The 22,843-nt window shown below is 37.0% G+C and overlaps 1 protein-coding gene across 4 annotated transcripts in view; it reads left to right on the top strand.

Moving 5' to 3' along the window:
* LOC131149042 (helicase protein MOM1) overlaps positions 1-7,632 on the top strand; it is a 102,051-nt gene extending 94,419 nt beyond the window's left edge. For 3 of the 4 annotated variants that reach the window (XM_058099083.1, XM_058099085.1, XM_058099084.1), the window contains exons 17-21: positions 2,314-3,894; positions 4,121-4,384; positions 4,691-5,383; positions 5,567-5,792; positions 6,670-7,632. In XM_058099083.1, the coding sequence (XP_057955066.1) occupies positions 2,314-3,894; positions 4,121-4,384; positions 4,691-5,383; positions 5,567-5,792; positions 6,670-7,340 (3,435 nt within the window). In that variant the 3' untranslated portion in view covers positions 7,341-7,632. The remainder of the gene's footprint in view (positions 1-2,313; positions 3,895-4,120; positions 4,385-4,690; positions 5,384-5,566; positions 5,793-6,669) is intronic. The other variant, XM_058099086.1, reaches the window with a different exon arrangement.
* The last annotated feature ends 15,211 nt before the right edge of the window (positions 7,633-22,843 follow it).

The following is a 22,843-nucleotide window of genomic DNA, read 5'->3' as shown; positions in this document are numbered from 1 at the left end:
TGTTCCAGCTATTACAATTGAAATATTTAACTTAGAACAAGGAGACAAGACATTGAATATCTCCATAAGCATGGGGGACAGGGCATGGGGAAAACTAACACTTACACAACTTACTAACATAACAACTTACAAGACAATAAATACTCACAACTTACAAAACCTATTAAATAATTCATCTTACTAGACCTATTAAATACTAAGCACACACTCTTGCAAGCTAAGTTGACTAAATAATTATTATAACTTTAAATACGAAGCATATGCTGATGGAGGCCCAAATTATGTGGGGCCTAGAGGAGCCGTTTGAGGCCCAATGGGTCTGTGTGGGGCTCACAAGAGTCTTGAGCTCGGAATTGCAAAGTCACAAACTCGGGTCTTCTTATGCTGAAAATTCTTCAAGATACTTCCATAGGTTCCTGCAATGGTTAGCAAACATCGTAGACATCTAGGGGCCATCCACGTGTCACCATGTTGGCAAACGAAAGGGGTAATGGCTGCCGAACCCCATCATTCTTATTCTCCCTATTTTTATTTTTTCCTTTTTTTATGTTGTATATAAAATGGGTAGGGCTACATACCCCGTAATGACCCTCCACCTACCCTCACAAAGCAGGGAGCCTTGTGGTCTAAGGACCTGTTTTTTTTTAATCTTCTTCTAATACGGTTCTTTGTTTATCAAAAAATAATCAGAGTAGAGTTTGAAGCAGTTTTTACTAACAAAATTTTTGACTAAATATTTTGAACGGTTGAAATGCTTCTTGTGCATAGAAGTATCAAGATCTCATATTTTTTTAAAATAAGTATGTTTCTAGATCTTTTTAGATGAGATTGGGATCCAAACTTGTTGATACAAATGGATCTTAAGAGCAATTTATTCCTAGATAATGGTGATTTGGTTGACCCTATTGACACCAAAGACTTCGAGGGAAGTTAAATTGCCTTCTAATCACTCAACATGATCAATCTTTCATATCCTGCGGCACCTTGAAGGTGTGTGTGGGAGAGGTCTCTTGTGTTAAAGGTTACAGTCATATTCAAGGATAAACGGATGCAAATTGGGCCAGGTGACCTTCTGGTAGAAGTGCCTATTGTGTTTGGCATCTTGGAAGTGCAAGAAATAATTTGAAGTGGCCCAATCAAGTGCTGGGTTGGAATATAGGTCCATAGCTCACACTACATGAGAACTAGTTTGGCCGAAGAATATGTTTGAAGTGCTTGGTTTTCCATGTTCTTATCCAATGGGGTTGATATGGATAATCAAGTTGCTATTCCTATTTCCTCTAATCCATTCCTTGATGAGAGTGCAAAACACATTGAAGTAGATTATCATTTTATTCACATGAAGCTTGTACAGAAGCTCATTTCAACCACTCATGTGAAGTCTATAAACTTGCCAATTTGGTCACTCAAACTTTGAGGGTCACTGAGGATAAATTGTGACATGCTAGGAGCATATGATATGGCTCAATGGTCATTTTTGACATAAATAAATAGAGAAGGAGACTTTTTGATCTGATTAGATTTTCCAATTGGCTAAGTGCTCTTAACAATTATTACTTCTAATCTAATGAAAGAATTGTAAAATTGTTAAGATGGCATCTCTACTAATTGCAATGAAAGTTCAACTGTTTACTGGTTAGTATTATCAAAATACCCTTTGCTAATTATGTAAAAGCTCCAAAGACATCCGAAACTTGTTAGTTTTGCACCCAAAAGAAAGAAAGACAAACTTTGTGATGTGCCTTATTCCTAGCAACTTGACATGTTAGTAAATAATATATTAACAACAATTGTGCTGTTTGTTACAAGTCGTGGATGAGTAGCCATTTTGCAATTATACTAGAACATAAATTATTAAATATTGAAAGCTTGCACTACATCCTTGTTTCTCCAAGTACATACATGAAGACTCTATTATAGTAACTTGAACCCAAGTACTTTTCTTTTTTCACACAAACTCGCATGAGTTTAAAGAGATATGTCTTGTAACTTCATAATATATCAGCATGATTTTATTTGAGAATTTTATATGTGCAATCTGATCTTTTTTTGGATGGCGTGCTAGTTGTCAGTTTTAGCAATATCTTGAATGTCATGCGGTTGTACAAGCTATCTTAATTGTGTGTTTAAATTATGTAGTATAGATGTTCAAGTAAGAGAAGAAATGCTTATGACTGTAAGAACTAATTCTCTTGCATACACTAAACTTTCTCTTTCATGTTTAGTGTGCCCTGCCTCTCCTTTGTGCAGATCTCTTTTACGTTTATGATTAGCATTTTTAGTTATGGCTAATGTTTAGTCTGAAAATTTCAGTGCTGGGCTGCTGCTTCAATGGTGAAGCATAAAATTGATCGCAAAGAATCGCTTGCATTGGCAAGACAGCATTTAAATTTTGTCTGCAAGGATGAGGAGGCTGAATCCATCTATTCAAAGCTACGGTTTCTTAAAAGATTGTTTCTATGTCATACAGAGCGTGTCAAGGAATCTGATTTTCTAAAAGATTCCACATTGTTGGCTAAAGATGTTGCAAAAGACCTGCATACAGTATCTAGCACATTAAAGCCAAAGGTAGAGACAGAAGAGAGATTATCAAGTGAAGGATGCTATGATAAACAGGTCCATTCCCAGCAGGAATGGGCACCGGATTCTAAATTGTCAGATAAAGCAATATTAAGTATAAGACATATTCAGCAGAAATATCACAAGCGGATGAGTAAACTCCTACAAAAGCAAAAGGAGGAAGTTAAGGAGTTCTACAAAAGTTGCCAGGAGAAGAAGGAAGAGCTGGAAAATTCGTACAAAGTGGAGTTGGGTCTTATTCGCTCTATGTATAGTCATATTCCATTGAGAACTGACAAGATAAAGATTTTGGATGGAGAATTTCAAGTAAAAATGGAAGAACACAGGCGTCAAATGGCTCAAGGGCTTAAAGGTCTTGAGGCTGAACAGCATGCTGCTAGGAATGAATTGAAGCAGAAAGAGGCACATCGGTTGCAGGAAGTCATGTCCTGTGCACAAATTAAATCATTAGGTAAGTTGCCTTTGCATAAATCTATTGAACAGTGCTATGATAGAATTGTGGATAGCATGCCTAGGATTGATGTGGCACCATCTGAAATTTATGGTTCTGATCCTGGAAAAATAGGGGCATCTTGCATCCATATTGAGAGGACAATGCTTGAAAATGCAAAGGATAAAAATGATGAAAGTAAAATTTTGGCCTCAAGAGAGGCATCCGATGCTGGAATTGAGCTGCACAACAACATAGGAAGTTCTATTGATCCTAGTAATGTTGGCTTAGTGAATCAGCCTTTTGAAGAGCAGATTCATGGTGGAGCTACATCAAACATAGCAGTTGAGACAGTTCCATTGGAAGTTTCCAAGACTGCTACTAATGAAGTGGTTGGGGATGGTCAGCTTATAAATAAAGTGGTGCCTGCAATGGGGTCAAGCAGGGAGAATAATGAAGCAGTTCCTGTGCCCTCAGATAGAGCAGTTAATCTTGCGTCCGATGTTGGGATTGAGTGGCACAACAGATTAGGAAGTTCTGTTGATCCTATTAATGTTGGTTCTGTGAATCAACTTTTTGTTGAGCATATTGGTGACGGAGCTATATCAAACATGGCAGTTGAGGCAGTTCCAGTGGAAGTTGCAGAGACTTCTGGTGATGAAGTGGTTGGGGGTGGTCAGCTTATAGAAAGAGTGACTCCTGTAATGGAGAGGGAGAATAATGAAGCAGTTTCTCTGGCCTCTGATAAAGCAATTATTTGTGCAACTGACCTGCATGGAGCTGGTAGTTCCATCAATGGAGGCTTACTCTCTCCGGAGCCATCACCAATAAATTCACATGCCGTGGAGTCTTTGGCCCAAGGTGGTTCATTGTCACCAAGTCAGGTACATTAGTCTTCTAGTTTATTTATGTCATTTCTTATTATTAACTTATGTTAGTCAAAGATGCAATATGATGATTTTTTTTTTTTTGTTCCAGACCAGTTCCATCATATGTGTTGACTGTCATGCTGTTTGTTGACTGCCCTTTACTTCATCTAGATTACTTGCACAAATTGTTGGAGATAGTTGTTGCAATTGCCAGATACATTTGACAATAATTTCTTCTCAGGCACTTCAGAATGAAGGTTCTTCAGAGTCCCCATCCCATGAAGTACCAAATGGGGATGCTACAGCTAGTGGGGAAAAAAATACTTCAGGAGAAGTTGATCCCTTGTTAAATTCAATTGATGCTTTTCAAACTGATCACTCTGATAATGAAAAAGTGGTCAAAGATGCTGTGGTGCAACAGGAGCTGTCACCATCTACAGATATACCTTCTGGTCAAAATCAACCAGATTTAGTTTTATCTAATGGAATTGAACACCAAACTCAGGTGCATCAATCTTCTATGATCAAATCTTATGTTTTTTTTAGCTAAATTACACATTTAAATTTATGCTCTTTCCGTTTTGATTATTTTCCTGGTTTCACCATGAAGAACTTTGTTCATATGTAGATTAAGAAAACTATGTATGCTAAGGTGCTGCAATTAACCCCGTAATGGATGCTCGTATGCTACCATGCAGCTGGTTGACTGCCCCATTGGACTGCTTTATCTAGACTCTAGATTTATTGAACATGTTGAAGATTGTCATTGGATATCTATGCATTTTACCTATAATATTCCTTGTTTGGTCAGGCTCCCCAAAATGAATGTTCTCAACGGTCTGCATCTATGGAAGTGCAAGAAGAAGATGGAACAGCTAGAGGAAAGGAGCATGTGCATTCTGATTGCTTCAATCATGAAACACCTATTGAAGACTCTGTTGTGCAAGGGCAGCTGTTGAGTTCTGCAGATTTAACTTCTGATCATAGTCGACCTCGTTCACCTTTGGCCAACCGAGTTGAAAATCAGCCAAGCAGTGGAGGGCAAATGGGTTTCCGGAGTGTTCAGGCTCCAACGGGGCCAATTGAGAATGCTCTTGAGATTTTAAATGAAGCTGTCTCACAATCTGCAACGCATTTGCCATCATCTCCATCTATTGGAACTGTAAACCAGCAAAGTAATGGAGAGCATACCTCTTCCCAAAATGATCAGGCTCCAAATTTGCAGATAGAGAACTGTGTTGAGCAACCAAATGAAGCTGTTTTGCAGGCTGTAAGTCAGCAGACACTCCATTCTCCAGTAAGTGCTCCTATTGCTGGATTTGAGGCGCTCATTTCAGATGCCAGAACTGCTTCCTCCAATTTGGAGTTCAGTAATCGTCCTGCACAAACTGCACCCTCAGTGGCAACCCGGGTGCCTTTACCTTTATATCCTGATCCACTTCAAAATGAATTGGAAAGAATACGAAAAGAAATGGAACAAGCTAACAAGATCCATGAAGATATGGTCAGTTTCTGTTCTTTTTTTAAATTCGCATTATTTTATAAAAGAAAAAGGGTGTCCCCAGGCGACAAGGCTCCCCAGTTATAAAAGAAAACCAAAAATAAGGAAAAAAAAAGAAGAAAAAAACAGAACAAAAACCAATTATAGTCCATGTTTTTTCATGCTTAATATCTTTCTTATGTGCAGAAGCTGCAGCTGAAATCTGATTGTGACACGGAGATAGAGGAGATTGTTGCTCAAATCCGCAGCAAGTATGAGAGTAAAATTCAGGATGTTGAAGCTGCATTTCTGCAGAAAAAAAAGGAGCTGGATACAAATCACAACAAAGTTCTCATGAATAAAATCTTGGCTGAGGCTTTCAGATCTAAATGCATGGATCTCAGGGCATCAGGTGCACCGAGAATGCATCAAGGTATGAAACATATTGAGGTCGACTGTTTTAATCTTCTAACTGGCTCCAGAAATAATACAGATTTCGCTTAATTTTATTGTTTATATCGTCCCTTAATGAATTATTGTTTTGTTAATCATTCTTGATTTAGAGACCTACTTAGCAAAATCTTGTTTCCGTTCGGAATGCAATCTTTGAAATCATTTGTTGAAAAACAATGTTTGGAGCACATTCGATTTTTCAATTGATACATGTAGGACAATCCTCCCTTTCATTTCTTGTTTGTGTCACTCCCAACCATGTCCACCTGTGTCACAATGGTTCAGACTCCAAGGAGCAGCTTGACTTTTTAAATATGATGTGTTGGAGACGGTTTCTGGCAGTATGTGGTTGAACGATTTGGTTGAATTTCAAAATAAATGCTAATGTCCCATTCTGTTGGATAATTCTTATAATATAAATTGTTGCAAGTTCTTTTGTCCAACATCTCACATCGATGTCAGAATATGACATTTTACACCTAGGATAATAGATCTTGGATGGAGACTCTCTGGTTGAGGAGTTTCAGTATGCCTAGAGTTGGGAAAGTGTAGGGCCGTTGGTGTTTTCCACGTGTACACACTGGTGCATGCCTAATCAATTTTCAGTTCAGCAAGGCTTAATTATTATTATTTTACATTTTCTGGGACTGTTTTGCAATACTAAGAAAATTTTGTGCCCGTCTAAAGTAAATATAGTAATCATGTGCCTCGCTTCAGTGCAGTGTAGAATGTAGATAAAATCTTATTTGTGTTTGTTTTGCATTTGCATCATCTTTGCTTGTATGTGCTGTGTTCTATTATGCTCATGCTGGTCCTTCACACTGTTTTAAATTACTAAATTTACCTTTCTGTAACAGCACCAACACCAAGTTTCATGCAGCTCTTTCAGCCATCATCACAGACATCTGCACCCAGAACTCCCTTTCTTCCAGGTCCATCGGTTGGCTTTCCTGCTGTCAGCCTGCAGCCTACTGCGGTACCTGGACAGGTTCATAACCCAGCACTTTTCTCGAGCATTCCGACCAGACCACATCAAATTAGCTCCATTACACCTCCAAATGGAAGTTTCCGAGTTGGCAGTGAAATTCGTGCCCCAGCCCCCCACCTCCAACCTTTCAGACCCTCCACATCTGTGCCGGCACCCAACCTTTCTTCACTTCCACGCGGAATGGTGAGTTCACAGGCATCTAATAACCCCTCATCAACTTCTCTTTCGCTTCCACAGCTACCACAACTTCCGCCTCGACCGCCACAGCAACAGCCGCTGCCACCACTGCCGCCACTGCCACCACTGCCATCGCTTGCTTATCAATCTGCTGTTTGTAATGCTCTTGCGGTGAATTTGCAAACAGATACTGACAATAGAACCGGTACAAATGCGCCAGGCATGTTGCCCCCCCTCCCAGATTTGGGTTCCAATTTCGACTCGTGGGACCTATCTGAATTTGGAGCACCAGGTGGCCTACGTCTTAACCCAACTCATACAGGAGTGGAAACTGACGTTGTTTGCTTATCAGATGATGATTGACGTTTTGTGAATTATTCTATGTAGCCTAACGAATGCCATTGAGTTGAGACTGGGGAGGGCTGCCGGGATGGTTACAGAGGGGAAGGGAATGAATTCTCGACCATTTTATGAGTATTTTGCTGCTGTATATGGATCCAACGCCCTCTTGTATTACATATCTGTTGTATATATTCATTTCTATTTTAATTAACCCCACCACCTTGTTGGATTTGCCCCTAGGGTGAACTGAAAGACATTTGATATTTGAGCCCCAGAATGGTTGAAAATGTTGCTCAGAAGAGGAATAGATGTCCATCCACTGCAGGAATCCCTGCATGCTTAGAAGATGTAGCTAATCTTTTTATCCAACTTTGCTTCAGTGATGTTGGTCTTGGCCTTCCATCATGCTAATTCTTGAGACACGTGGAAAGGTCTGATTGGTTGATTATGGAGGATGCAACCTTAGCCGTACAACTAGTCTGATATTCAGGGCTTGTCATTTCAAGAACCCCCCAAAAAAAAATCATAAGTTTTTTTTTATTAACATTTCTTGATGCTCTCCTTTATTTTAGCTTTTCTTTTCCGGGGGTTCCGAGAAGAACGAAAAATGCAAAGGGAGGCAGGCAGCAGCGTAGATTTGTTGAGCAGGTTGCATAACCAGCAAGATTAAACGGGATGTCTTGCCATAACGTTCAACTCACCGGGAAAACTTCCAACAGCTTTTGATTATGATATAGATTCAAAACTAAAGTTTAGGGTAGAAGGATTATATTCTGCGCCAATTATGCAGCTTGATTTCAATGGACCCTTTAAACCTTAGCTAAGTGGGGGGAAAAAAATTAGAGGTGAGCGGTATAGTAAAATTTGTAGAAAGCTCGTGAAGAAAAAAAGAAAAAAAAAAAAAAAAAGAAAAGGAGAAAAGGCGAACAATTCAGAATTTCTGGACACCTACTCCCCTCTAGATTTGCCCAGCATCTCCATTACTATGTTTATGAATGGAAAAGACTTAGAGCATCATGAATCTGTGATTAGGCCCACATGATGTGCAGATGGAACATGGGGTTTCTTTTAAGAAATATTTTAAATATCAATGAATAAATAGTTAGGCATATTTTTATTTATTTTTTATAATTAAGCTTTTGAGTTTATTTTCTTGCCTATAACTTTAATGGACACTGTTTATAATTCTTTGAAACATTTTAACATTAAAACAATTTATATTACATTGTCTAGTTAGTATTGAAGTAATATTTGCTTTTATTTCTATCATATCATTTCATAGTAGTGTAGCTTCTTGAGAATTCGTGTGGAGAAGTAGAAGGCTAAAATGTTTAAAATCCGAACAATACGCACCTGAACTAAAACAATCACCATATAACCACTTTAATTACTTAATATCCCCCTTATATTTAATTAATGGTTTGAATTTTTTATAAAGATGCTCTATCCCTTAGTAGATGATTGAGGATTGCATAACCTCATTTTATTAAGTTCCTTCTCATAGGGGTGCACACACACAAATCATATAAGCATACACTTGCACGAAAGAATTAGTCATGTAGTCAAACACTAGATGCATTAAAATGTTACTTAAAAGGCCAAAACATGTTGAAAAATTATTAAAAATAGGTGAAGAAAATCCTCTTTTTATTTTTTTGTAAGTTTCGACATTTTCTAATGATCTTTAGTGAATAATTTCAAAATTTTTTTTGTGACTATTGAATTTTCATTTTTTTTTTTTTTTTTGAAAACTCTAAGATTGTCAAACGCCTAGAAAGTTCCTAGGATTTTTTTTTTTTTTTTGAAAATTTCTAAAAATTTTAGCAATTTTTAATTTTATTAATTATTTTTTCTGAGTTTAACTTTTTTTTTTTTTTGAAAAATGAATTTTTTCAAATTGGTTAAACAAGTCGATGGGATGGAGACCAATTCAAATCAGTCAACCCGAATTGACCAAAATCACGAGTTAACCTAATCAATACAAGTTAGACGGGAATGAGTATAGAGGCAACACATGGTAAGGGTGCAGTCATAACGTTATGATGATGTCACACAACAATCGCTTCGGCCACGAGGTGCCACCTAAATAGCTTCCTCCTCAACACATTAATCGAAATGCGTGGTCGTGATTTGGTGACACAGGGCTACAATGAACAGCAAAATTTCTCTTTTTTTTGTTTTAAACTTCAAAATTATTGTTATTTTTTTTTTCATTTCTTTCTTTTCTTCTCTTCTCTCAGCCTACTTTGTTCAAGCTATCACTAGAGATCTTTGTAACCTTGGCCACTCGCCACTCTTGCCGCCGGTTACCTTCATTTAACGACCATGCTAACCGGCTTGAAGTCAACTGGACCTTGCTCGCCATAGGCTGTCAAGACCCATCAAGGATCTATCTCTCTTCAGGCTTGGTTCTCTCTCTATCTAGCCTTTGTTCTCTCACCCTTTATTCCCTTTTTCAGTATTTTTTTTTGTTTTTTTTCTTTTCTTTTTTCACTGAAATCAAAAAACCCTGTATCCTCTCTGATATTTCATTTCTTTTCCTTTCTACCAAACCAAACTATTGATGATATAGCCACGTCTCCTCCTTAGCACACTAGATTGCAGCACTCAGGACACAGCAAGGAAATCAGCCAGCTGCCAAATATTCTAGAGGAATCTCAAGATAACAGAATGGCTGAGTGGCAGGACAAAATAGTAAAATATAGTCAAGTTTGTTATCTGTAAAGGCCTATATATTCAGGCCTATTACTGTGTAGTCATTATTGAAAATGAATGTGAGAGATCAATTCATTGCACATAATCTCTCTTTAGCCTTTTATCAAATATCTTGTCTGCATTTCTTACACCTTAACATGGTATCAGAGCTTTTCGCTGGACTCACGTCTCGATCCAACATATAGGAGATTTCATCCATCTTCTCCCATGGAATCCGACTTAGACTCCTTCTCCGCTCCTGTTTCTCCTCCTCCACCCCCACCACTGCCGTCCCTTAACCCTGCACTTATTACTTCTGCTTCTCATTTCATAACAACTAAACTTACCATAGACAACTATCTTCTCTTGAAGACTTAGATGGTTCCGTTCTTGAAGGGTCATCAACTCTTTGGATTTGTTGATGGCTCTTCACCACCACCTCCACCACATAGTAAATCAAATCCTGATTACTAGAGATGGATACAACAAGATCAGTTGCTGATGTCTACTCTTACTTCATCTCTCTCTGACTCTGTTTTGGCTAAGGTGATTGATTGTACCTCCTCTTTTGATATCTGGATGACTCAGCAACGCTTGTTTGCTACCAAGTCCTCGACGCATGTCGTTCATACACGGTACCAATTAGCAACACTCAAGAAAGGTCCAGAATCCGTGTCTGGTTATTATGGTCGTGCTAAAAACTTAGCCTCGACCCTGTCTATGGCTGGTCATACGCTTACCGACTTTGAGTTTTCTATATATCTCTTAGCCGGACTTGGTAGAGAGTATGAGTCTCTTGTCACCTCCTTGACAACCTGTCTAGAGTCCTTTTCTCCTCATCAGATTTACAATTATCTTTTGAATCATGAGTCTCGTTTAAATCATCATACCCAAGCACTACTATCTTCCACAAATTTGGCTACCAATTCCACTACTTTCCGACCTCCCTCACCTGGGTATTCTCGTGGCCATCACTTTGTTTCAAATAGAGGGGGTAGGCGAGGACGTGGCTCCGGACGTGGTTTTCGTCCCTCTTCCCAGCACTTTTCCTCCCAGAGTTATTCAGATTCTTCTTGTCCAGATGACCGTCGGTCCACTGGTGGCTTTTGCGTCTATTTTGGTTCTCATATTCTCTCATGGGGCTCAAAGAAACAACCTACCGTTGCTAGATCTTCCACAAAGGCTGAATATAAATCTGTTGCTAACACCACTTGTGAGCTTCTTTGGTTGTAGTCTCTCTTGTCTGAACTTGGTATTTCGCTCACTCAACCACCAACTCTTTGGTGTGATAACATTGGAGCCACCTACCTTTCAATAAATCCAGTGATGCATTCAAGAACAAAGCATGTGGAATTGGACTATCATTTTGTCTGCGAGAGAGTTGCTGCTAAATCTCTCCAAGTTTCCTTCATCTCTACTAAAGATCAAATTGTAGATATTCTGACCAAACCTCTACCTGCTGCCCGCTTTGCTCTGCTCCGATCCAGCCTTACTATAACGCCAATACCCTCTAGATCGCGGGTAGATATTGAAGATACAACCACGTCTCCTCCTCAGCACACCAGATTGCAGCACTCAAGACACAGCAAGGAAATTAGCCAATTGCCAAATATTCCAGAGGAATCTCAAGATAACAGAATGGCTGAGGTGGCGGGACAAAATAGTAAAATGCAGTCAAGTTTGTTATCTGTAAAGGCCTATATATTCAGGCCTATCACTGTGTAATCATTATTGAAAATTAATGCGAGAGATCAAATTCATTGCGCAAAATCTCTTTTTAAATATCTGGTCTGCATTTCTTGCACCTTAACACAAACAAGCCTGAACCCCATTCTTTGCTCTCTGTTATCTCATTTCTATACTTCTCTTTTGAGCTAAACCAAACAAACCCAGGCCCCATTGTCACTTGAAATGGTATACTTTTTATTCATATAAAAAAATATATGGGAATAGATACATATATATATATATATATATATATATATATATATATATATATATATCAACATATAGAGACCCTATAATCAAGCTAATCATATCTAGACTATAGATAATTCACTGCTGCACCCTCTCTGGAATAGGAAAGAATCACCTAGACTAATTGCACAATTATAGTTAACTTACAGCTGCACCCTCTCTAGAATAGTCCACTATTTCAGCACTCCCCCTCAAGTTGGTGCATAGATGCCACACATGCCCAACTTGTCCACAAACTAGACGATTACCCGATTTGAAACTGTTTTGGTGAGAATATTGGCCAACTAATCTTCTGATCGAATTTTCGGCAGCTCCACAATTTTTTTATCCAACTAATGAAGAATCTATCCACCTCCATGTGTTTCGTGCGATCATGTTGAATTGGATTATGGGCAATGTCAGATATTGCTTTACTGTTGCAATAGAGTTGGATTGGTTGTGTTGGTGAATATCCCAAATCTTTTAGGAGAAGTCGTAGCCATAATGCTTCAAAAATTCCAAGTGCCATTCCTCTAAACTCAGCTTAGGCACTTGAACGTGCAACAACATTATGTTTCTTGCTTCTCCACGTAACAAGGTTACCTCCAATGAAGGTGAAATATCCTGAAGTAGATTGTCTGTCGTCCACTGCTCCAACCCAATCGAAATCATTATATGCATCTATACTTTGACAAGTCTACATTTTTGTGAATAAAATTCCCTTTCCAGGAGCAGCCTTTAAACGCCTCAAGATTCACATAACTGCATTCATATGTTGTTCTCTAGGATTGTGCATGAACTGGCTAACGATAATGCATAGGCAAGATCAAGCATAGTGTGTGCTAAGTACATCAACCTTCCTACCCATCTCTGGTATCTTCCTTTATCAACAAGTACTTGATTAGGTTCAAAGCTTAACTTCAAGCCTTATTCCACAGGTGTATCAACTGGCTGACATGCTAACATACCAGTTTCTTGTAGAAAGTCTAAAGTTTATTTTCTCTGTGAGAGAAAAATACCTTTATTAGATCGGGATACTTCAATTCCAAGGAAATATTTCAAGGGGCCAAGATATTTCATTTTGAACTCACTAGACAAGTAATTCTGCAAGTTCTTCCTTTCTTCAGGATCATTTTCTGTGACCACCATGTCATCCACATAGACAATGAGTTCTTATTCTTCCGCTTCTTCAGGAATAAAGTGTGGTATGAATTACTTTGATTATAGCAAAAAATTCTCAGGCTTTGTGAACCTTCCAAACCATGCTTTTGGAGATTGTTTTAACCCGTATAGTGATTTCTTCAATCTGCACACCTTCTAACTATTTATTTTTGTATCTTGCATCCCAGTGGAAGATCCATGTATACTTATTTAGACAACTCTCCATGTAAGAAAGCATTTTTTACAACATTGTAATGGCCAGTCCAGATTCACAGCTAGAGAAAAAAGGACGTGAACTGTATTCATCTTAGCTACAGGCGCAAAAGTTTCTGTATAATCAATTCCGTATGTATAGGTGTATCCATTTGCCATGAGCCTTGCTTTAAATTGCTCAATTGTGCCATCTTCTTTGTGTTTCACAGTAAAAATTCACCCACACCCAATAGGTTTCTTTCTTGGTGGACAATAAACAAGCTCCCAAGTTTCATTTTTTTAGCAAGGACTCTACCTCTTCATTCATACCTACTTTCCACCTTGGACCAGTTAAGACTTCTTGCACACTATTAGGAATAGATACAATAGATAATCGATTTATAAATGACTGATTTGATTCCAACAGATGATGGTTAGACATATAAGAACTCATAAGGTTAACTTAAGTAGAAAGTTCAGGTTCATATGTGAGTTTAGGAATACCTCTAGTTTGATGTTGTGGAAAATTTTTTCTCACAAATTTGGTTACAAGATAAAGATCCTCAACAGGCGGCGGGTGTGGTGATGTTTTAGTTGCTTAGGGCATGAGAGCCTTGTATGAAGGTGCTTCAACTCAGTGTGTATCACCACTTTGATCTAAATGTATACCACTTAGTTCCAATTCATCACTCACTTCATTAATTTTCATGGATAGTATATTAGTGTCCTTACTAGCATCAAAGGTGGTAGCTATATCTTTGCAAATGTGAACATCACCTTCATCATAGTCTAGAGTCTGAACTTCCTTCAGATGCCCCCCCTGAAGATCAGAATTAGAGGCAAAAATACATTGAGGCTTCATGGAACACAATATCCAAGGTAACAAACATGCGGTGTGTAGGAGGATGATAACAATGATACCTTTTTTGATCTAGAGCATATATGAGGAACACACATCACAGTGCTCGAGGATGCAACTTGTTGCGTTGATGTGTGTGAAGATGGACGAAAGCCACATAGCCAAAAACATGGGGAGGTAAGTTTGGGAGATCTAGAGCAACAGCAGCTTTATCAAGGGCCTAGAATGGTGTGCAAAAATCAATGGTACTAGATGATACCCTATTAATTAAATAGGTCACAGATATCAAAGCTTCTCCCCAGTAAGATAACGACGTATGAGCCTCTATTAATGAAACACGAACAACTTCTAACAAATGAAGTTTTTTTTCGCTTAGCTACCCCATTTTGCCGAGGTGTTTGTGGAGAGGTGGTTTGTTGGATAATACCTTTGGACTTCAAGAACTGCTGAAATTCATAACTCATATTTTTCCCGCCATTGTCATTGCGAAGAGCTTTAGGTTGAGCATTGTACTTTGTGCATATCATTTTGTGAAAATTTTGAAACAGCAAGTTCACTTCACTTTTGTTCTTGATCAAACATACCCAGGTTGATCTTGTACAGTCATCAATAAAAGTAACAAACCATTGTGATACACTCAACATGGGAACATGCGATGGACCCCAAACATCAAAATGTATGACCATAAAAGGAACTACACTTCTATTTAAACTTAATGGGAAGAAGTATGATGACTTTTTGCAAGTTCACATACATTACACTGAAAATTAGAAACACCTGCATAGTGCAAATAGATGAGGAAATAATTTTTCAAGTAACCAAAAGACACATGTCCTAGACTTCGATACTAGAACAAGATTTTAGATTTGTCCTTCTCCCCTTGTGAACTATCCACAGGCAAGACTTGATGCATTTTATTCGAAACTGTTCTGTATCAAGTTGAGATAATACAACTTCCACATTTAATACCACACCCAATCATCTGCCTTGTTTGGATGTCCTCAAACACACAAAAAGTAGGCCAAAAAATAACAACACGAGATGGGGTAGTGGTTATTTGTGAGACTGACAATAGGTTATAGTTCAAAAGAAGGAACAACTAAGACATGATCTAGCTATAAAGTTTCAGTAAGGGACACGGATCCTTCCTTAATAACGGTGGTGGAAGCACCATTAGCAGTGGAAATTTTCTTTTGTGAGGAGTTATGAATGGATGAGACTTTGTCTAGAATCAGAAGTCATATAATAAGTAGCACCCGAATCAATTATCCATGTACTATTAGAAACAGGTGTAGAGATAATGGAAGCCTTACCAATTGGAGTTGTAGTCGCGGTGTAAGCGGAAGCAGTGTTAGTAGCATCATTCTCCTCTTTGGTTTCAACAATAGCAATGGTAGGGGTGGGCCTCCTAAAATTCTTTTGGTGGGAATCACTATTGTGATCCCACCATTCTAGATACCCAACAAGTTCAAAGCATCAACTTTTGGCATCGCCAGTCTGATCACAATGAGTGCATTTGTAGGAATTTTTGTCAGCACCATTTTTCTGATGACTGAACTTTGTTTGGCTTGGCAGGTTTTGAGAGGACCGGTTGTGTGCCACCATTGCTGAGGCAACAAGATCTTCAGAGTTGTCATTCATCATTGTGTGGCAGACAACTTCATAAGGAATTAAGGCATAACATTCCTCGAGTCGCCATTCATTATTGTGGGGTGGACAACATCACAAAGTTCAAGGCATAACATTCCTCAAGTTCAGGAATTGGGTCCCTCCGCAAAATTTCACCATTGATTTGTTTGAAATTGTCATCTAATCCAGCAAGGAAAATGCGCACCCATTGACTTTCCATTGATTTGCGATAAGTTTCAACATTTTTCTTATTATCCATGATCACTTTATCACAATTATTCAATTCACTAAAAATTTTGGTCATTTCTCCATAATACACAGAAATTGCTTTGCCTTTTTGTTTGGCAAAGAAAGCTTTCTAGTTCAAGGCATATACTTGCAACTCATCCGATCCATCATAGAAGGCCTTAGATAGAGCTTTCCAAATATCACAAGCCGTAGGCAAGCAAAGGTAGCGTTTCATAATATTTGGGGTCATAGACATCAATAGCCATCTTTGAACTTTTTGATTATCCGCGTACCACTTTTCATACCCTACATCCTCTTTTGCAAGGATTACTGAGGTGTCACGAATATAGGAGAGCTTCTCCTTTTCAGAAATATGCATTTCAACAATTTGAGACCATATATCATAATTCATCTCATTGAGGATAATTCCTACATTGAAAAAAGAACTTTAAAATTGAATGATGATGGGTGTAGATTTGCTACCAGATGCGTCAGAGTATGGCTGGCTCATGGTGTGGTTGGTTCGTTGATGGGGTTAGGTGTTTGAGGGGTGGGTCAATGATGGGAAAGAAAATTAGGATGACATAGGATCTGTCGGTGCTCTGATACCAATTTGAAATGGTATACTTTTTATTCATATAAAAAAATCCATCGGTACATATGCATGATTACGCGCTTAAATTGCATAATTAGGTGTTTTAACTCATGTATTATGAATTATATTTTTAATTAATGCCTAATTGCTCTAAATATTTTAACATTGTGCCCTATTTATAATATTTGGATTTTATTGAGTAATTTATGATTTTTTGGTATTTTTTTTTATTGTAGGGCAACTATTGGAAGCTAAAAACCGACGGTACTTTGTGATTTGTGCACAACTCTCTCATTCAACCTCCGATTCAGATGATTCAGGATGCTGTAGAAAGATAAGAAAATAGTACAATTTTCATGTTTTGTATTTTGAGAAATACTGACTGCATCAAGGTCAAAATCGGATGTGAAGTTACCATTTGCTATTTTATGGACTATTTTGACATTACTTCGTAATCTGGGCGTAACTTACTCGTCTAAGCTCCGATCGAGACGATTCAAAATTCTAGGGAAATCTGAGAAAGACCTCTACAACTTTTGTGTTTCAATATTTGAGAGATAAAGAATAATTGGGCTTGAAAGTGTAAAATCGACCATGTGTTAACAAAAGAAAAAAAAATTGAATAAAGGCCCATTAAATGATGTGACCACGTGAGAGGGCTGCATAGCCCATGCGCTGGTGTTTCCTTGGGGCGCCGAATTTGAGCTAAAGGGCTAGGGACTTCATTTTTATTTGTGTTGATTTTGAAAAGTCAAGGGAGAGTAGCTTAGGTAGGGTTTTTTTAAGTTTTCTTTAGTTTTTTTTAGGTAGGCTTGGCAAGAGAAAGGGAGGCAGCAGCAGCAGCTCTTTCCTTCCTGCCTCCTCACGACTAAGCTCTCTCTCTCTCTCTCTCTCTCTCTCTCTCTCTCTCTCTCTCTCTCTCTCTCTCTCCTCCTCTCTCTCTCTCTCTCTCTCTCCCTTATTTTTTTATTTGAATCGTAAACAATTGTTGGATCTATTTTTATTATAAAAAAAATTAGTTTGACTTTCTTGTTATTTAAATATTGTTAATTAGTTTTTAAATTGAATCTTTCTCTCTCTTCTATTCCCTTTCTTTAGTTTATTTGTTTAATAAAAAGTTGTTGTTGAAATTTTATTTTAGTTTAAATTATTCACTTTAGATTGTTTTTTTTTTGAAAAAAAAGCTTGCGTTGAATCTTTAATATTTGTTTGGGTCATTATTCAAATTGTTTTTCTTATTTGGAGTCTTTTTTAGCATTTAAATATTTTCTTTGGATATTTTTACTATTAAAGTTAGTGTTTTTATTTAGTTAGAGTTTATTTTTGTTTGGGTTTATGTTTAAAGTTAGTATTTTTATTTAATAAAATGATTGCAGGATTTGTTTCTTTCATTATTCTAGCATTGAATCTGACATTTATATATTTATTTTTATGCATGATAAATTTTTAGTTAGGATTTACATTGTTTTAAGTTTCATTGCAAAAATCCCTAGAACTGAATTTGAACAGTGTTCAGTAATTTGTCTTTTCTTAATTTCTTTTAGAATTACAAAAAATTTCGAAACTAAACTGCATTCCCTGAGGAGACGATATGACCCTTGGGCTAATTATTATACAACTGAACTCCTATACTTGGGATAGCTTCCAAACTGCTTATTTTTAGAGTGAGTCAAGCTTTTGGCATCATTGCCGGGGAATGTCAGTTTTAGTTTCAAGTTAGTGTTTTTCCCGTTATTTTAATTTTTCTCATGAAAAAAAAAAAAAGAAAAAGAAGGAAAAAAAGAAAAAAATTTGAGTTTTGAAAAAAAAATATAGTTGCACCTGCACCACGCACGCTTGTGGATTTTTTGTAGCCCATACAAACCACACAACCATCTTACATCATATTGCTTGAGAATGCACAAAATTTTAACATTAAGTCTGGAATGATATCTGTGATACCTCAATTTTATGGGATGGAGTGAAAATTTGTATCTGCATTTAACTGATTTTGAGCTTACAAGTGTTACATTTATAGATGAGACTGCTATTAATCAGACAATTAGATTGCATTTATTTCCTTTTTCATTGAAAGACAAGGCTAAGATGTGATTTAATTTTCTTAAGCCTAATTTTATCTTTAGTTGGACTGATATGCAAAACGAATTTCTGCATAAATTTTTTCCCTCACAGAGAACTCAATTTTTGTAGGAACAAATTAGTTGATTCATGTAAGGAGTTGATGAGACCTTTTAGGCTTACTGGGAGAGATTCAAGGAACTGATGAACATATGTCCACATCATGGATTCAAATCTTGGAGGTTAGTGAATTATTTTTGTACCACCCTTATCCCTGAATGTAAATAGTTTGTCCAGACTATGTGCAATGTGGAGTTCTTCAACAAGGAACCGGATGTGACTCTATCGTTTTTTGATTATTTAGCTAAAAGTGCCCAACAATGGAACACACGATATGAATGGGTACCAATGGCTGCACAGCCTCTCAGAGCGATCAGTGGTGGAGGTAGATACGAGGTCAAAGAAAAAACTAATTTACGGGTTTTTGTTGCTACTTTGTCTAAAAAAAATAGAGGTTATGGAGTTAAAGAAATTGAAAGCTACAAAATCGGTGGAGGATTGTCTGCTTTTACTAGGATTGCAGGAGAGTGGATTTGATCAGATGCAGTTAGCAAATTGGATCAACAAATCTCAAAATTAGCCATTCTCGAATACTTATAATCTGGGATGGAGGAATCACCCGAACTTCTCATAGAGGAATGATCAGTCTGGTCCATCTTCCTCATAGTCTCAACAATTTCCTCAATCTTATGCACCACCTCCACAGCCACTATATCACTCAGTTGCAGCTCCTCAACAGCAGTATCAACCACAACAAATCTCTCAGAGCTACGCACCTCCGAGATTTCAATCAAATTTAGCTTCTATTCCATCAAAGAAATCTTATTATGATAGCATGACGCAGATGGTGAATATGTTTCAGCAATTTATGCAGATTCAAGTCACAACTAACAATCAGTACACTCAAGCCATAAATGAATTTCGGGACACCATTAATGAGTTGAGCACGCAGTTGAATATTTTAGAAAAAAGGGAATTTCCAGTAGAACCTTAGCCTAATCATCAAGAATACTAGCACTAATAGCAACAAATACATAATGTTTCTCTTGAGACAGCGGAGACTGTTATTACTTCGAGAAGTGGAAAAGAAGTTCCCCAACCTGAGATACTTATCGACAAACAACCAGTCTGAAGTTACAATTGAGACAAATGTCAAATAAAAATCAGTGGAAGCGAGCCCAGAAGTGAAGAAGTCAGTTAATGAGGAGACTGAGACCAGTAAGGAGTACCAACCTGTGGTACCTTACCCTCAGAGATTGACGACCATGGAACCGTCACTCCTTACTAGAGTAAATGTCAAGGAGTGCAATGCCGATACAAATCCTCGCAGTGGTACGATGATGGGTATACCTGATAAAGAGGGTGAGTAGAATGGTGAACAATTAAAGGAACCAGGTAAAAATTTTAATGATAATGCTGCTACTACAAAAAAACTAGTTTTTAGTGACGAAACTATTAGTTACAGATTCAACTTTTGACCATTTCTTTGTAATTTTTATTGTTTTTTGAACAAATGAAATTTTTTTATTTTAATTTGAATTTGTACTAGTATTTGTATTTGAATTTTGAATATTTTGAAATTTTTTTGTTATCTGAACACATGTTATTTCTTTATTTTAATTGAATTTGTATTTGAATTCGAAATTTTGAATGATTTATGAATTTTGTAGTAATTATGGTTTTGGTTTATGTATTCGAAAATGTAATTACAGAATTTTATATAAGAATTGATGATTAAAAAAATCACTATTTAAGGTTTTTTAATTTTTCTAATTATTAGTAAAGGATTCAAATTCGTCACTAATAGTAGGGTATTAGTGAATGATTCAAATTCGTCACTAATAGTAGGGTATTAGTGACGAATTAATAATTCGTGAAGGATTCAAATTTGTCACTAATACCTTTCTATTAGTGACGAATTTGAATCCTTCACTAATGCCCTACTATTAGTGATGAATTTGAATCCTTCACTAATGCCCTAGTATTAGTGACAAATTTATAATTAGTCACTAATACCCAACTATTAGTGATGAATTTGAGTTGAGCCATTCTAGAATTTATAGTGACGGTATTAGTGTTTTAGTGACGGTTATGATCCATCACTAATACTCCATTATTAGTAAAAAAAATTTTAATTCGTCACTAAAAGTTAGTAGTAATAGTACATATAACAACTATTTTAAAACTATTATTAATACTCATAAATTCGTCACTAATGGTATTAGTGACGAATTTATGAGTATTAGTGACAGATTTTATCCTTCACTAATACTTTGATTTTTTGTAGTGTTATGAAGAACCAAAGGTAACTGCTCTGACAACTTTGCCTCAAAGACCGGTTCTTAAAGAAATGAATTTCCTGGAAAATGTGCTGAATAAATATATTTTCTTGTTAAAACAAGGAAGGCAGCCTGCACATCTTGTGTCTGGTACCTTAGAATATATTGATTTATTTAAGGCTAACTTTTGTGCAGGTAACAAGAAAGATTCATTTTGGCGACTCAAATTTGGAGGCTCGCCGGTTCAATTTATACACCTACACTCACCAGATGAAATTCCTCCAAAGCTTTCGCCAGACAGACTGTGATGTTTTTCTTTCCCTTCTTTTTATTTATTTTTTTTACCTTATTTTATTTTTAGTTGATTTTCAAGTACATTTTTTCTTAGTTTTAGTTTTTCTTTCCCTTTACTTCTCCACCCAGGTACGCTAGACTTCCCCCGTGCACATCTTTTCTATTTCTCCTATGCTTTCACATTGAAAACAATTTTCCACTTTAGTTGGGGGGGGGGGGATGAGAAAATACATTGAAAAAAAAATTTGAATATGGATGATTAGACCATGATTAACACTGAGTTATACCCTTTGCATACTTGCATATAACCTAGGAGTTACACACTTAAGCTGTATAGTGGGTTATTTATGTGTAGTTTCTCTTTATATGGTTAATCTAGGAATTGTAACTTTATGTAGGTTGATTAGTAATTCATTCATGTTAATCTGGCTATATAAACTTTTTTATTTACATGGTATCTCATGAGACTGAAAATACACGTTCACGTGACTTGTAGCACTTAGGGTTCCTTATGAGCACTGAAAGAGCCCCCGTGACAACTTTGACACCTTGTGAGGTACTGTTGAGTCATTTATCGTTCTTTTGAGTTCTTTGACGTCAGCTCAGAGTTCATAAAACTCAAAATTTTTTTTTTTCTGGATATTCTTCGTACGTTGGTCTCTGTTTTTGACTTTCTAGCCTAGAGGTGGCATCTAGTGGGGAGATAGAAACCTAAGTTTTGTAGCCTACTCAAGATGTGAAGGCTGAACCACTCCTAAAGATAGACTTATTTCATGGAATACTGTTTGAGCTTAATTTACATGGGTCGTATGAAGACGACAAAAGAAGTGTAATGATTGTCTTAATTGATAGTGAAAAGGAAGAAATTGAAGAATGAGCAGAAGAAAGAAAAAAATAAAAACAAAATAAATAGAAATACACATGAAGTGAAAGATTAATACCTGCTCCACACAAATACAACAAAAAGTCAGGGACATGACACATATTCTCCACATATGAAGACTCTTCAACCACTCAATGCTTCAGATGTATTCATGCCAAGTTTGTGAATAAGTTGATCTAGGGTGGTCTTGGTTGGACAGGGTGATTAGGTGAGAAGATGCTAGGGTGAAAGACCTGACACCTCACAGATAGGTTAGATCCTTTTCATACTAGTCCACTCCATACATTTAGCATTTGTTCTTTGCAATATGTGGGATGTTTGATCGCGACACTCCTCCTCACATATGACAAGTGAACCCATCATTTTTAAGTATTTTTGAGGGTATAACAGTTAGGTTGAGTCAAAATGACCATTTTGTAGGTGTCCATGGATACACTAGGTGTAACGAGTCATACACACACATGCTTCAAGATTTCGCGTATTTAAACTAAAATTTATATGGCTACATTAACTCTGAATTGTAATTGCTTGTTGATTCTATGTGAGCATACTGTTCTTAAACGACTATATAATGATGAAACTTACATGAATGACTTGTTTTAGAATTGTGTGAATTGTGTATGAGCTTGTGTGTAA

Source organism: Malania oleifera, chromosome 2, assembly GCF_029873635.1.
Source record: "Malania oleifera isolate guangnan ecotype guangnan chromosome 2, ASM2987363v1, whole genome shotgun sequence".
NCBI lineage: Eukaryota > Viridiplantae > Streptophyta > Magnoliopsida > Santalales > Ximeniaceae > Malania > Malania oleifera.
The sequence above is the reverse complement of the archived record's forward strand: the minus strand, read 5'-3'. Positions and strand labels throughout refer to the sequence as shown.